Below are 13,989 nucleotides of genomic sequence, written 5' to 3'. Positions count from 1 at the left end.
CTAAAATATTTTTTACTTAACAGGCTGGATTTGAGCCTCTTTACAGACAGCTGATTTAGAAGCCTCACATATGCAAATGGTGACACTTTATTTTCGCTCCACATAAGAAACTCATAAATCTTTGAGTGCTTTCCTCTTCACCTGCAGCACTAGCATTTGTCTACAGTTTGTGGCATCTTTTCAACACAATATATTTCACCATGGACTGAAAGATCAAATGGTTTTGGCAAAAGATAAGGAGATCTCCTGGCCTGTAAGGGATCAAACCCACAACCGTGGAGTTATTAGAACGACATTCGATCCAACTGATCTTCCTGACCACATACACGTGAGGCTCTCTGTGCAGCATAAAATTTAATTTAGAGAATTATTTTTCCCTCTGAATTTAAACCCTCACAGTTATGTGTACTGGTTTCTGGAAATGGTGGATATGATGAAGAAGAGATCAGCCTCTGTGATGCAATATCAAGTGACACTGACCTTCTGTTATACGGTTCCCTGCTGCATTTTAACCTACTGGGGAAATGCTGGTATCCATGCATGTAAGGTTTCCTCCTTGTCAAATTATTTTCAAGCACATTTTTTGTTGTTGAAAATAAACCTTGTGGATTTCTATGTTGTGTCCCTCTTTTGTTATTATCATCCAAATTGATACATTGTGCTCTGGCGATTCTTCAGATCATACCATTTTGTACAATACTGTATCAGTACTGTAGAACTCATATCATTAAAGAAAATAAGGCTTTTTTTGTATATTTTATTATAATTGTATTTATATGTGGAAATATGTTATTTTAATATCGACATGTAAATTTGAAAAAATATTTCCCCCCCTAAAAGCAGGCAGCCTAACATTTTCAGCTGACAAAAATTATATGAATTTTTAAAGATCCAGACTGAAAGTTTATAAAATATTGTTTTACACTATATGCTGCTGTTTTGGAAGTATACTTATTTTACAGGTGCAACTGTGGTTAACATTGCTGCCACGCAGTGCTGGCGCCCTGTGTTTATTTCCTGACCTGTTGTTCTATCTGTGTGGAGTTTGTATGTTCTCCCCATGTTTGTTTGGAGTTTCCGCCAGGTGCTTCAGTTTCCTCCCACAGTCCAAAAACATTATGATATCATTTTAGGAAGTGAATTTCATGATCATATGTTTTCTAATGTCATTTTGTCACACCTGTCAAAGTGTGAATTGTTTGAACTTTCATCTTTCCTGTCATTTGAACCCAGACGCCTTTGTAACAATCTGTAGTTAATATTTCTGCAGTTTTAAGTGAGGTAGCTATGCTGTATATTTCAACGAGCCATCCCTTCTTGCAGGACGAGGACCCTTAATTTCTCTTGATTTGTAGGGAAATGTAAATAACAGTCAGGATGTCTCATGTTGTGTCTGGATTTGTCCACAGTGGCTTTTCTCCTTTGTGTGGTCCAATGTATACATATTGATAACAAACATTTAAGTTTCCCTTTCCGCTGGGGTTGATATTTTCATTGTGAGTTGCCAAGAGCTCCTTCATTTTTAATTGATAGTTTTAATATCATAAATTAGACATTATAAGCACATAAAATGGTTCTAAAAAGTTTCTTGCAAAAAAACTTCAATAAAGTTAATAAAAAATGTTCCCATCAAAAGTGTTACATTCAGAATTTACATCAAAGAATTGTTTAATTTCTTATTTCTGAAACATCAAATTGAAGAAAGAAGAAAGATATTGTCACGCCCTCTCCAGCCAGAGGGCGCTCCTTCTCTGTCCTGTCCCTAGTTTCCGGTCTGCTGTCCTTCCTGTCCCTCTCTTTCCCTTGGGCTATATATTTCCGGGTCTTGCATTCTGTCCTCGCTCAGCATTGACGTTTGGATGTCCTGAGACCCGCCTAGCACCAGGGCGCCCCACGTCCGCTCCCTGAGGGCATAGGTTTCTATACGGCATTCCTGAACTCTTTGCACTAATGAGCCCGGGCCTTTTTCCCGTCTCGCCGCTACGCATATGGGTCTTTTTCCGCTCTCCTGCTCCCCACGGTTAGTCCGTTTGGACGTCCGTGACAGAAATGGGATGTTCAAGCCTCCCTTTTGTAAAACACAAGCTGCAGATACAGACATTGAGGAGAGTGTAGAGTGAAGTGGACTCAGGTCACAGTGTCAGTGTGGAAACAGTGGAGTGAAGTGGACTCAGGTCACAGTGTCAGTGTGGATCCCATCCCTGAACAACCTCACCCACACTGAGTCCCCTGTCTGTAGTCCCCTTTACCTGAAGTGGGGTCTCCCTCAATGTCCCCTGGATCTCTGTATCCATAGGGCGTCTCATCAGAGAGGACTCTCCCTGTGAACAGACGAGCAGGTCAGTAATGGCTCTGACACAGATTGGCCTGTCAGATACCTCTTCTCTCCCAGTCAGTATTTATTTGCTGGTGTGAAATTAGGTTGAAACTAATGACAAAGGTTAGTCCAGGTTGGTACAGGGTGTACTCCTGCATCTTATTTATAATAAATCACCTGACAGCATCTGGACTCTGGGGCACACTCTTTTTCCAAAACTCTCCACCTCTCCATCTTCTCCTTCAATTGTTGCTTCTCCAAAACTCTCCTCCTTTCCTCCTCCTTCTTCAGCTTTGCTTTACCTCCTTTTCACAAACTCTCCTCCTCTCCTTCTCCTCTTTTGCTTGTTTCTTCTCCTGCTTCTCCAACAGTTTCCTCCTCTCCTTCTTCTCCTTTGCTTGTTGCCTCTCCTCCTCTTCCCAAAATCTCCTTCTCTCCTTTTCCTCCTTTGCTCGTTTCTTATTCTCCTCCTACAGCTGATTCCTCCTCTCCTCCTCCTGAGCTCGCCTCCATTCCTCCTTCTCCTTCTGCCTCCTCTCCTCCTCCTGCTGCAGGCGTTTCTCCAGCCCCCGAGCGTAGGCCTTCCACCTCTTCTGTTCCTTCTTCTCCCATCTCACCTCCTGCTTCTGCTACTCCCTACTGTTCTCCTCCGCCTCCTGGGCACGTCTCCGCTCCTCCTTGTTCATGGTCCTCCTAATTGCATCTCCTGCCTTGGTGCGTCTCCTCTCCTGCTTCTCCTCAGTCTTCCTCCTCTGCTCCTCCTCCTCTTCCCATCTCCTCTTCTCCTTCTCCAGGATCTGCCTCCTGTCCTCTCCCTCCTTCTCCCATCTTCTCTCCTGTTTCTCAAACACCTTCCTCCTCTTCTCCTCCACCTTCATCCTCTCCTCCTCCAACTTCCTCCTCTCCTTCTCCTCCTGCACCTCCTGTCTCTGATCCATCAACCACCCTTCTGCTTCCGCCTCCTCTCCTTATCCCGCTCCTTGGTGTTCAGGGACCGGTGCCTCCCAACCCGGACATTCCTGACGTTCTCCACTGGTGCCCCCTTGCGGCTCCTTCCATCTCTTCAGCTCTGTAGTGTTGCTCTTATCCTCATCGACCCCGGAACAGCACAGCATCTTGGTGAAAGAATAGGAGGAGCTGACCTGATTTGAGAGAGAGGAGTTAATATAGACATACTGACTGGACACTACAGTACATTAACACAGCACTGAGAGAGAGGGGTTAATACAGACCCACTGACTGGACACTACAGTAAAGGTTCACTCCTCACCTCTCCTAGAATCACACGAGCTACAGGGTTCTCTAGGAGTCTCAGCACCTGTGTTCTGACTTTCAGCAACTCTGGAGGCCTGTCTTCAGGACTTGGACCTTCCTGACTCTCCTGATTCCTCTGCCTCTTCTTCCTCCTTTTCATAGTCTTCTTCACCTCAGTCTTCTCCTGGGAGGTGATGGGAGGGAGAAAAGGGAGGGGTCTGGGGACAGGCAGCTGGCTGGACAGTGGGGCAGTGACCTGGGGCAGGTCAGTGTCAGGATTAGAAGAGGTGGACATGTTGTCCTCTTCATCTTTTTCAGGGCTGACTTGGAAAGCAAGCCTCTTTGCACTTGGACACTGAAGACAGACACAGGTCTTTGCTGTTGGGGTCAGTTCTTCTTATTTTTAATATACCCTCAGTATATGCATTGTGACTGTAATAAGAGTCTGCACAGTTGACTCTACACAAGGACAGAGGGGGCAGCATGGAGCAGTCGGCGGGGAGTTTAATTAGCTCAGCGGCGTCAAAGGTGAGTGTGGAGGGAGGGCCCAGGGGCACCGAGGTCCAGGAAAGGAAGGGGTGGACAGCTGGTTCTCTTTGAAAGCCTCGTCCACCTGGATAATGGGCTGTGGAGGCTGAAGACACACAGCAGACCTTGGTAATGGAGACACCCTTCACTTCTAATTCTGTACGCACTATAAGGTCCGCATGTACTGAGTTTCACCAGGTGAGTCTGCACAGTTTGTCCAATAAGATCCTGGACAAGTGTGTCTGTACAGTTTTTTTAAGTGTTTGTACAGGGGTGAGTCTATACAGTGTGTTTAATAAGAGTCTAAACAGGTCTGTTTATATAGTGAGTCCTAATAAAAGCCTGTACAGTCTATACAGTCTATACAGTGTGTCCTACAAGAGTCTGTACAGGTGAGTCTGTACAGTGTGTCCAATTAAAGTCCATACAGGTGAGTCTATACAGTGTGTCCCATAAGAGTCTGTACAGGTAACTCCACACAAGGACAGAGGTTCTGTTCGCTTCTCACCTGTCCCGGAAGCTCAGGAGCTCTGACACTCCTTAGAGGAGGGAACTTAATGGGGGCAGCATGGCGCAGTCAACAGGGGTTTCTCTGAGCTCAGCAGGGTCACAGGTGATCGAAGAGGGAGGGCCCAGGGGCGCCAAGATCCAGGAGAGGGAGGGATGGACAGCTTGTTTTCTTCAACAGCCTCGCCCACCTGGATGGTGCGTCTCCTGGGCTGTGGAGACTGAAGACACACAGAAGACCTTTCTGTTCTGGCCGAGTCCCACAACAGGTCAAACTGTCCTAAGACTACTACAAAGAGAAAAAACAAACCTGCTATTCACAGACCTCAGCTACAGGGACTCCCAGGTACTTCTGCAGGATGAGGTCGACGTCAATGTCGGCTGCAGCCTGGTGGAAGCACTTGTTCACCTCGGAGAACTCACACCTGACCTTCGTGTTTTCAAAGTAGGACTTCAGTGTCTCCACCGCCTCTTCGTAGTTGTCCTGCTTCATGATTCCTGTGCCCTGGAAGGGAAAATCCTAGGAAAATGGGGAGAGAGAATCAGGCAAGATGTCCTGACCATGTCTGCTGCCGTTAAACCAAACCTCCATTATCAGAGCTCCCATTGTGTTGCCTGTTGTCTTCACTTTTTTAATTTTGGGATTTGGTAAAATTTCTTATCATATCCTCTGTGAAACTTCACAAACTCAGTACCAACTCCTGTACCAGAGAGAGAGAACAAATACAGTGAATCATCATCATACCTCCACAACGCCAGACAGGAGATGCAACCTAGGGGTGAAACTGTGGTATCTCTAAAGCCAAAAGAGAGGGGGAGGGGGGGGTCACCCCACTGTTAATAGAGCCAATAGAGAGAGAGAGAGACACCCCACTGTTAATAGAGCCATTAGAGAGAGGGGGAGTAACCCCACTGTTGCCATCGATGACCAAGAGTCTCACCACCCACTCTATGATGCCCCCTAGCGGTGATCTGTAAGCGGTGTGTTTTTCAGCCACCCACTTGAAATAACAGCAGGCTGGTGTCCCAGCCCAGCTCCTGTCTCTCTCCCCTTGGATCTGGGAGATTTCCAGGTTGAGTGGGGTGACACAGGTATCTTGGAAAGCTGAGGGGGTCAGGAGAGTCACCCCAGCCCCTGTACCGCCCCAATACCACAGTGTAAGCTGGACAAGGGGAGGGGTTTCAGTGACTCACTAATCCCACATATGCTGCCTCCAATCCAAACTTGGCCAGGACCTCATCGTACAACTCCAAGCAGTCAAGCTGGATGGAAGACATCGCATTCTGAGCCCTGGGCCGCACCCGGCTCTCCTCAACCTAGAGCAGCCCCTCCAGTTCGACCCACAGGCCCTCCCCGAGCCACCACAGGGCAGCCGGGGCCTTACCTACACTCTTACCTACAGTTACACTATAACTAACACACAAATACGGCCAATATTACAACAGTAACACTGCAATTAAGGCTTACAGTATCATTATTACTTACAATAACACAAACTTAGTAGTACACTAATAATACCAATAATAACAGTAATACTATCCAAAGAACTAACATGACAATGAGTATTAATATTCTGACACTAACACTATGATTATCACTAATATTAACATGAATACTAACATTAAAACTAAAATTAAAAGTAGCTCTATCATCACTAATTCTCACATGAATACTAGTATTCAGTAGTGCTATCATCATTAATACTCACACAGACACTACACATACTCATGGATACACACCCACACACATCAAACACTCACAAACACCCACACACCCACAGACACCACATACGCTAATAGTGATAAAAACACAGCACTCACAGATTTCTATTTGTTGGTCTGGACTCTAGAAAGTTATAAAGTGCTCTAGAAATTTGCAAGCGACTCTGGACCTCAACACCTGTTGATGGGTCACTTCTGTCAGACACAGCATTGGAGCCCAAGCCCACCTACACACACATTCACACACACTGACAGATATACACCCACACATTCACACACATTATGATATACTGACAGACACACAACCACACGCTCACACACATTCACAAAAACACTACACACACTCACAGATACAAACTCATAGACACACATTCACAGACACACACATAGACACAACACACACTCATAGGCACCACGCACATTTATACACACAATCAGACACTCACACACATACAGTACTCGCACACATTCACAGACACACACATACACACTGATAGACACCACACACTTGCAGACACACACCCACACACTAACAGACACACACCTGCACAATGACAGACAGATCACACTGACAGACATACATTCACACACTGACAAACACCACACACTCACAAGCACCACAAACTCACACACACTCTACAAAGACTTATACTTATAATAACAGTAATGCTATCACTAAAACTAACACTACTGCTACTGTTAATACTGTAACAGTAACTCTATAATTAAATTTAATATTAACATTAATATGACCAATAAAACTAAAATTATCAGTAGTGCTATCATCATTAATACTCACATGAACACTAGCATTAGTATTAAAACTACCAGTCCGTGACGTCACACCACACTTTGTGACGAAGGGGAGACATCTAGCCAGGCACAGTGACCTGCCGCGTGTCGCCATGGTTACCATACTTATGATTTGTAAACAAATGGAAAATGCATTTAAACTGTTACTTACACAAATTTATTAACTTTGAATATATTTTTCTAGCTCTAGGATACAATTCCTAAATAATAATTTGAACAAATCATTCTTTAATTTCAGATTGAACATTATTAACACTAAACGCATGTTAATTAATAGATATTGACTCTTTTCTAGATTTTAAAATGGGTCAAGAACGGGAAAAGAATCAGTGCTCACCAATCGGTGAACTTAATCGATTATTCTACATTTTTTTAGTTGAATTAATTGCTTGTTGATAGATAAGTGATCAATAACTCTCCTCCGTGCGCTCTGCGCGTCTCCCGCGCCAGACAGCAGGAGGAGGAGAATGACAAACCGAGAAATGAAATTCATTAAACACTAACAGAAAAAAAATGTTTACTTCACAGAATAATGCGTTATAAAGCATACTCCTGTGGAGCAGAAGAGAAAGAGAAGGAGCACAGGTCTCTATAATAAGCGCTTTTAAGCGTTTTACAGGAATCTCCATGGAATAGAAGCCAGGAGGATCAGACTCCTGATCCTGGAGGTTGAAGAGCAGCTCTTGGTTTTATTTTCACTCGATCTCTCAGTTCCTCTGCGGGTTTGATGATTTAATTAACTGTATAACTGTTATCAGACTCTGTTTAACTGTATATTTATAAGACTCCCCATGAGAGACGTGTGGGAGACGCTGAATCCCAGGGCTGGTGTGGAATCACACACAGACAGGTCTTCTGTGTGATCTGAGTCCCACTGCTCAGAGCTACAGACTGGTCAACTGGTCACTATTGTAGACACGACCATCAGTCTGCTGCTGCTGATAATCATATTACACTTATAAGAATGGCAATACTGCTGTTCATTAAATAAGTAAAAATAATAATAAGAGATAATCACATATTGCTCAATTGTCAGTCAAACACTTCTGACAGATAGGTTTATTCCATGCTGAAAAAAAGAAGAAAGAGAACACAAGGTTTTGGCCGTGGAGCCTTCTTCAGGTGTAAGGGAGACAGGGCGGTAGGCAAAGGTAAAGTAGTGGGAGAATAATGGCTGGGAGGGAGGAGGAGTGAGAGGCGGGAGCAGGGGACAGAAAGAGAGGCCAATCAAGAGGTGTGAAGTCAGAATAGATGTAGAGAGGTGTGACAGAAAGAGGGTCTTGGAACAGCTGTGAAGAGACGGAATGCTGGTTTAGTGAGAGAAGCGGGCAAGTGGCCCAGGGAGGAAGAGATTTGATCTGTTTCTCTACTGTGCATGTTTTAATCCACTTAATATTGAATATTAATATGGAATTTTACAACTAAGGCTAAATTTTGGTAGCTGAAACAGAAGTACTGTATAGTACAATTTTGTTTTGATTTGAACCGATGTTTGCACCTCAATAATCCATTCGTCGTTGAAAGAAGAAAAGGCAGATGTGTTTTGAATCTCACGATGATCCTGTTCTCAATCCAAAAGAAAGGTTTAATGTGATCCCACTAGAAAAAGAGTCAATTTCTATATCTAATGATGTCCCTCAAACATTTTGTAATATCTCTGGGAGTGTATACAGTAGAAGCCTGGTTAACTGTTTAAATTCAAACTAAACAGGACTATGGGAATGAGATTTGATTTCGAACTGTGGTTTAAATAAATAGGAACGCTGCACTACATTGTGCTTTATGTAAGACCAAAAGGTGGGCTTCCTGTATTTTCGAAAACTCAGTTGTAAGAGCGGAGGGATATAGTGGAAACAGCTGGGAACTCTTTGTTCTCTGGTTTGAATCTGGCTGGAAGAAAGGTGTTTTTTATGTTTTTTAATCAAAAAGTGAAAATTTGTCATTCACTTAGTTGTCCAACGAAAGCTGAGTAAACGGTGAAGCAGAGCCTCTTGTTCTGAATTCTTCTAACATTTTCTAGGCTTGTAGACTCCTCACTCTTCCTAAAACAAAGTGCCGCAGATAAAGATACAGCAGTTGTCGGGAGTTTAGTTCAGTGGTAGAGCACATACAGTACAGTACCTCGCATGTATGTGGCTGTTTTCAACCACCGGCGTCTCCACTCTGGATTTCTTCCTAAGCGCGATATCTTTCCTTACTTGTGTGTGAATTTCAGCGCGACACATAAACCCTTTGTCTGTTTTATAAATATTCTATTTTAAATCAGTTAAAACAAAAAAGTACTAATTACATACACGTAGAAAACACATGTATCTAATTTGAAAATGTGGGCAATGTATTACTAGTTGTGGAGCTGAGCTCACAGTAGAGCAGTTGATATTGTTAAACCACGTATTGTTTTAAAATTATGCCACTAAAGACTGGCACGGTGTTTGTGCAGTCCTACCCAAGCTTTCTATCGAGTGGATGAGTCTCCTGTTCCATCTCCAATTCTTTCCGCACATTTCGCCTGTTTCACCACCTTTATCATTAGATTATAGCCACTAATACGAGAATACTGTTCTGAAAGACTGTCTTAAATAATAATGTTGAAAAGGGTAATGATAAGAGTTTTTTTTTCATTAAGGTAACCATACATTTGCCTGTATAGTACAATTTATTATCTGTATCCGCAAATCCCCAATATTATCTTATGAGAAACACAGTGTAGAGTCAAATCAAATTAAATAATACAACAAATCTATTCAATTAACACCCAGATGTAACAGAACACATTTAAGACTTACACCCCTTTAAATATGTATTTCCTTCATTTCAGTTCTCTCCCCGGGATACCTGAAAATTCATTATAGCATAATAAAGTCTGTGCATGCATTACCTGTAATACAGCTACTTATAAAGATAACATTAAACTTCATTATTAAGATATTACACTTTTATTAATAAAATATGTATTAATAAAATTCCTTGTGAATAATTGTAGTGTCTGGAAAGCAATTGTTCATTACTTAATGACGATATTATTTCCACTACATTCAGGACAGTTCCAATGTAATCTATTGTTCCACTTCGTCTGCTTAGTCTCCTACTTTAGTAATGTCTAATGGGCAGCAGCTGTTATTTTAGGTTTGTTGCGATTGAGAACAGGTTTGCTACAGAGCTGCTGACAAATTTCAGCAGCCAGTTTGTTGCAACTGACCCGTTGTAGCTACCAATCAGCAGCAAGAAGAAAAAAACATTAGTTTTGCCTTTTTTAAAAAAAAAAAGGAAAACCGAGTAGTAGTTTATGTGGTCATTTCAGGTACAATGTATGAACTAACGTTAACTAGTCCCACAGTAATGCGTGGGATCCTATTAACAGAAAAAAAAAATAGTTGTAACCCGAAAACACAACAAACACAAAACGAGAAGTCTCCCGGGAACCTAGGTAAATCCCTGTAGTAGTCTAGCAACTATAAAAAACAAACAAACCCAACAACTTTAAAAGAAAAAGAACATTAAAAACAGAATCTAATGCGAGAGCTTTATCAAGTCTTCAGTGCTCCTCTCGTCTCAGGAGACCTCTCTCATATATTTGTGTACAGGTCAGCTGGAGGTACACAGCTGATGGTAAGTTAAGTAGGGAGCTGCGTCAGCATGCGTGGGCATGCTGCAAAGGGAAAAGTATAGGTTTATTCCATGCTGAAAAGAAGGAAGAAGGAAGAAGGAAACACGAACACAATTGTTCGTTTGATGTTAATTTATCTCCATCAAATACCTAAGAGTATCTAAACTCGACAGTTGCTTTCAGTAGCTAAAGACACTGCTCTAAGTGAGGCTTGAACTCACAACCTCGGCATGAATCCGCTGTGCAATGCTGTATAAGCGGCGCGCTGACCGATTGCGCCACTGGAGCTGTGCAAGTTGTGCTCCTCATACAGACTGACGCTGCAGAAACAAAGGGTGAAAACGGATTCGGTTGTGGATCCATCATGGGGAAAAGCAACAGTAAAATAGCAAGGAAAATACAAGAAAAGAAACTGAAAGAATTGTGCTAACAGCAAAGGGGACGGAGGGAGGTGGTCGGACAAGTAAATTAACCCGGCGGATTTTTTGTAGCGACATTTTCAAGTCGCCTCCTTTACACGCAATTGCAGCCCCGACACTGAGAGAAGCATAAGAAATGGCTTCAATTTCAATGTGAAGCGTAGTACAGGCTCGATGGCTTCACATCCCCCATCAATCAAATAAAATTGCAGTAAAGCGATCTAAATATGACTCTTAAGTACTGGGAAAGATGATTATTTTGAGCGTGCCTCCCAGGGTCTGCTACGAGGCTGAAGTTGGCTTCTTATTCGCGTTGTTGTTCCACCTTAAATGGTGCTGCTGTGATGTTATATCTCTTCTTGTGCCGAAGAGCAGTCATACCTGACCCGTCTGGAATGACCACTGACAAACTTTATCCAGAAGCGACGGCACCACTCCCAGTAGAATGAGTGAGAAATACAGCATGACATGGGTAGTTAAGGGGCTCTCACAATCCATCTTTCCTCACATTACTGATTTTTTTCAATAGCATTTTGACCTTTTTTCACATTCAGATTTTTTTCACATTTAATAAAATCTTTTAATCAACAACATTAAGAAAACAAATGGAACATTTTTTGGAACAATAATTTAAAAAAAAACTTTCAATGCCTTGGTTGTATACGTGTGCACACCCTTTATAAAGGGAGTTGTAACAGTGCCTAAATTTAAAGAGCATTTCTGTAGAGAAAACAGCATTTTTTCTGCCTTGATGTTAAGCTTAGAGAGCCTGTCTTTTAGAAATTCTATTTCTAAACACCTTGCACAGCCTCCTGACAGACTAACAAATATTTTTTGGAGAAATTGGCTCACACTCTGGAAGACACGTTTATCTACGTTAGAATATGTGAATAACAGTTTAACAGAAAACGTTTGTAATTGTGATTTTGTTAAAATTCAATAAATCGTCTATCAACAGTAAGAAAGTATAAGAAATTGTTTTATTTCATAAACTATAAGACAATTAAGAGAGTTTATAGGTCATATCCATCACTTATGTTCTTTTAACTCTAGCGTTCAGGATCCAAACCCAGGTGCGGACGGTTGTGTTTCTTGAATCTCTTGTAATCATCAAGAGTCGATGTGTAGTCCTTCAGTACTTTCTCGAGTTGTGCCATGGATATTTTATACGATCAATACTTGTCATGCTCTTTTGCATTTACCTTAACAAACGGAAAAAATTCAAAGTGTGTTTATGGCTGTGCTTAACATTTACACGAGAGCAGTACAGGACACGCAGTGAGGAGTTCGTGAAGCTTTCAGTTCAGTGCGGAGTTCAGAAGGAGGATTCGCTCGCTGAATAATCTCTCAGGAAATCCCGGGTGAGATTCAACAGGTGTTTTCTGCAACAGCCACGACAGGTGTGAAGCAATCTCTGGATTTCCTGAATTTGAACTAAATTATTAGTTCAAATAATTTAAGATTAAACAGAACTAAATGAGGTACATTTAAAACAGCAGCGCAACTCTGCAGCACGTTGAGTGTGCCTGCATTTAATTTTGTAAACCTGTCTCTCTCTGAACACGAGCAAAGAGTTCTAATTCAACAGAAGATTGCGATGTGAGTACTATAACATAAAGCACCTGGAAATGCCAGGGATTGAACCCGGGACCTCATACATGCGAAGCATGCGCTCTACCACTGAGCTATATCCCCGATGAAAAGTTTTATGGAACAGACTTAGAGATGTGCAAATGCTCACTGATCACAATTCACCACTCACGAAGAATGCCTGCAGTTTCCCACTTTCGCGTTTCTTCTACTACAGAGTAAATTCATAGGAATGAAGAAATAAGGAAGGAAAAATAATCGCATCGAAGCTTCAAGATACTGGGCACAAATTAATCTGTTATTTTTGTATCCAGTTACATGGGCGACGGTGGTTGATTCCCAGACGGGAGAGTGCTTTTTTTCTACCTCCTTACTCGACTGTCTTTCAATTCTATTTTATTTGAAAGCTTTTTGCATCTTTTAAGTGCTCTTGATTAAACTATGCCTAGAAAAACAGCAGTACTGATGATTTAACGTAAAAGGGTGAAACAACGCCCCGGCACAGGAATGGTAACAGGAAGGATCGTGTTCTTATTTAATATGTCCTTTTGAGATGTCTTGTCAATGCACACAGGCGGCAGAGCTGAATAATTTACTTTTAGTGGTGTTTTTAAACAAAGATGGAACACGTTCTTTCTATACCAGGAAGAAAGGAGCAGACTTTACCTTTAAGAGGCAAAAATGACACCTTATCAAAGCTAATATTAATTAAAATGACATCACAACAAAAGAGTGGAGCCTTGAGTGAATAAAGCCTTGAGTGGAGCCTTGAGTTTTCATTGGACGTCTGTGTCTCCATAACTTTGTAGGTGAGAGAGAGGATTGTGATAATTTGCAGGTGCTTCTCGGAAGTGCGTTGGTGGTACAGGTGCCTTCCAAATAATTGAGTCGTGTTTGAATCCCAGCCAGTACAAACCCAAATCTTTTCAAGATAATTTGTGGTCCGCTAACACATCTTTGGAAACACTACAACAGGTAACACCCCATGTGAAACACCATGAACATCTGTTAAAGCCTGAGTTTTACATACTCTCACGTAAATAAACGTTAGTGTTTTCTGGTGTGTGAGCCAATTTCTCCAAAAAATATTTGTTAGTCTGTCGGGAGGCTGTGCAAGGTGTTAAGAAATATAATTTCTAAAAGACAGACTCCCTAAGCTTAACATCAAGGCAGAAAAAATGCTGTTTTCTCTACAGAAATGCTCTTTAAATTTCAGCATTGTTGCAACTCCC

General features: G+C 42.1%; 3 protein-coding genes, 1 long non-coding RNA gene and 1 other non-coding gene across 5 annotated transcripts in view; 2 read left to right on the top strand and 3 right to left on the bottom strand.

The window, feature by feature from the left end:
- LOC148666950 (uncharacterized) overlaps positions 1 to 2,896 on the top strand; it is a 34,708-nt gene extending 31,812 nt beyond the window's left edge. The window contains exons 4-5 of the mRNA XM_088632927.1: positions 2,297 to 2,339; positions 2,872 to 2,896. Of these exons, the coding sequence (XP_088489053.1) occupies positions 2,297 to 2,339; positions 2,872 to 2,896 (68 nt within the window). The remainder of the gene's footprint in view (positions 1 to 2,296; positions 2,340 to 2,871) is intronic.
- LOC148666845 (zona pellucida sperm-binding protein 3-like) overlaps positions 1 to 13,989 on the top strand; it is a 779,162-nt gene that overhangs the window by 24,366 nt on the left and 740,807 nt on the right. The gene's annotated exons all lie outside the window — the stretch shown is intronic.
- LOC148666949 (uncharacterized) lies at positions 1,702 to 3,544 on the bottom strand. The gene is made up of 2 exons (XM_088632660.1): positions 2,495 to 3,544; positions 1,702 to 2,321 (listed from the first exon to the last, which is right to left on the bottom strand). The coding sequence occupies exon 1, from the start codon at positions 3,253 to 3,255 to the stop codon at positions 2,947 to 2,949; it is 309 nt and encodes a 102-aa protein (XP_088488786.1). The 5' UTR covers positions 3,256 to 3,544; the 3' UTR covers positions 1,702 to 2,321; positions 2,495 to 2,946.
- LOC148666948 (uncharacterized) lies at positions 3,601 to 5,158 on the bottom strand. The gene is made up of 3 exons (XR_015937017.1): positions 4,932 to 5,158; positions 4,608 to 4,827; positions 3,601 to 3,926 (listed from the first exon to the last, which is right to left on the bottom strand). It is a non-coding gene; the product is annotated as an uncharacterized LOC148666948 (long non-coding RNA).
- trnaa-cgc (transfer RNA alanine (anticodon CGC)) lies at positions 12,791 to 12,862 on the bottom strand. The gene has a single exon. It is a non-coding gene; the product is annotated as a tRNA-Ala (tRNA).

The sequence above is a fragment of the Lepisosteus platostomus genome, chromosome 5 (genome assembly GCF_059453375.1).
Source record: "Lepisosteus platostomus isolate fLepPlt1 chromosome 5, fLepPlt1.hap1, whole genome shotgun sequence".
Lineage (NCBI taxonomy): Eukaryota > Metazoa > Chordata > Actinopteri > Semionotiformes > Lepisosteidae > Lepisosteus > Lepisosteus platostomus.
This window is presented reverse-complemented; position numbering and strand designations above follow the sequence as displayed.

Excerpts from the sequence above, each read along its gene's own strand:
- LOC148666949 (XM_088632660.1), bottom strand. The coding sequence starts at position 3,255 with ATGGATCAGAGACAGGAGGTGCAGGAGGAGAAGGAGAGGAGGAAGTTG.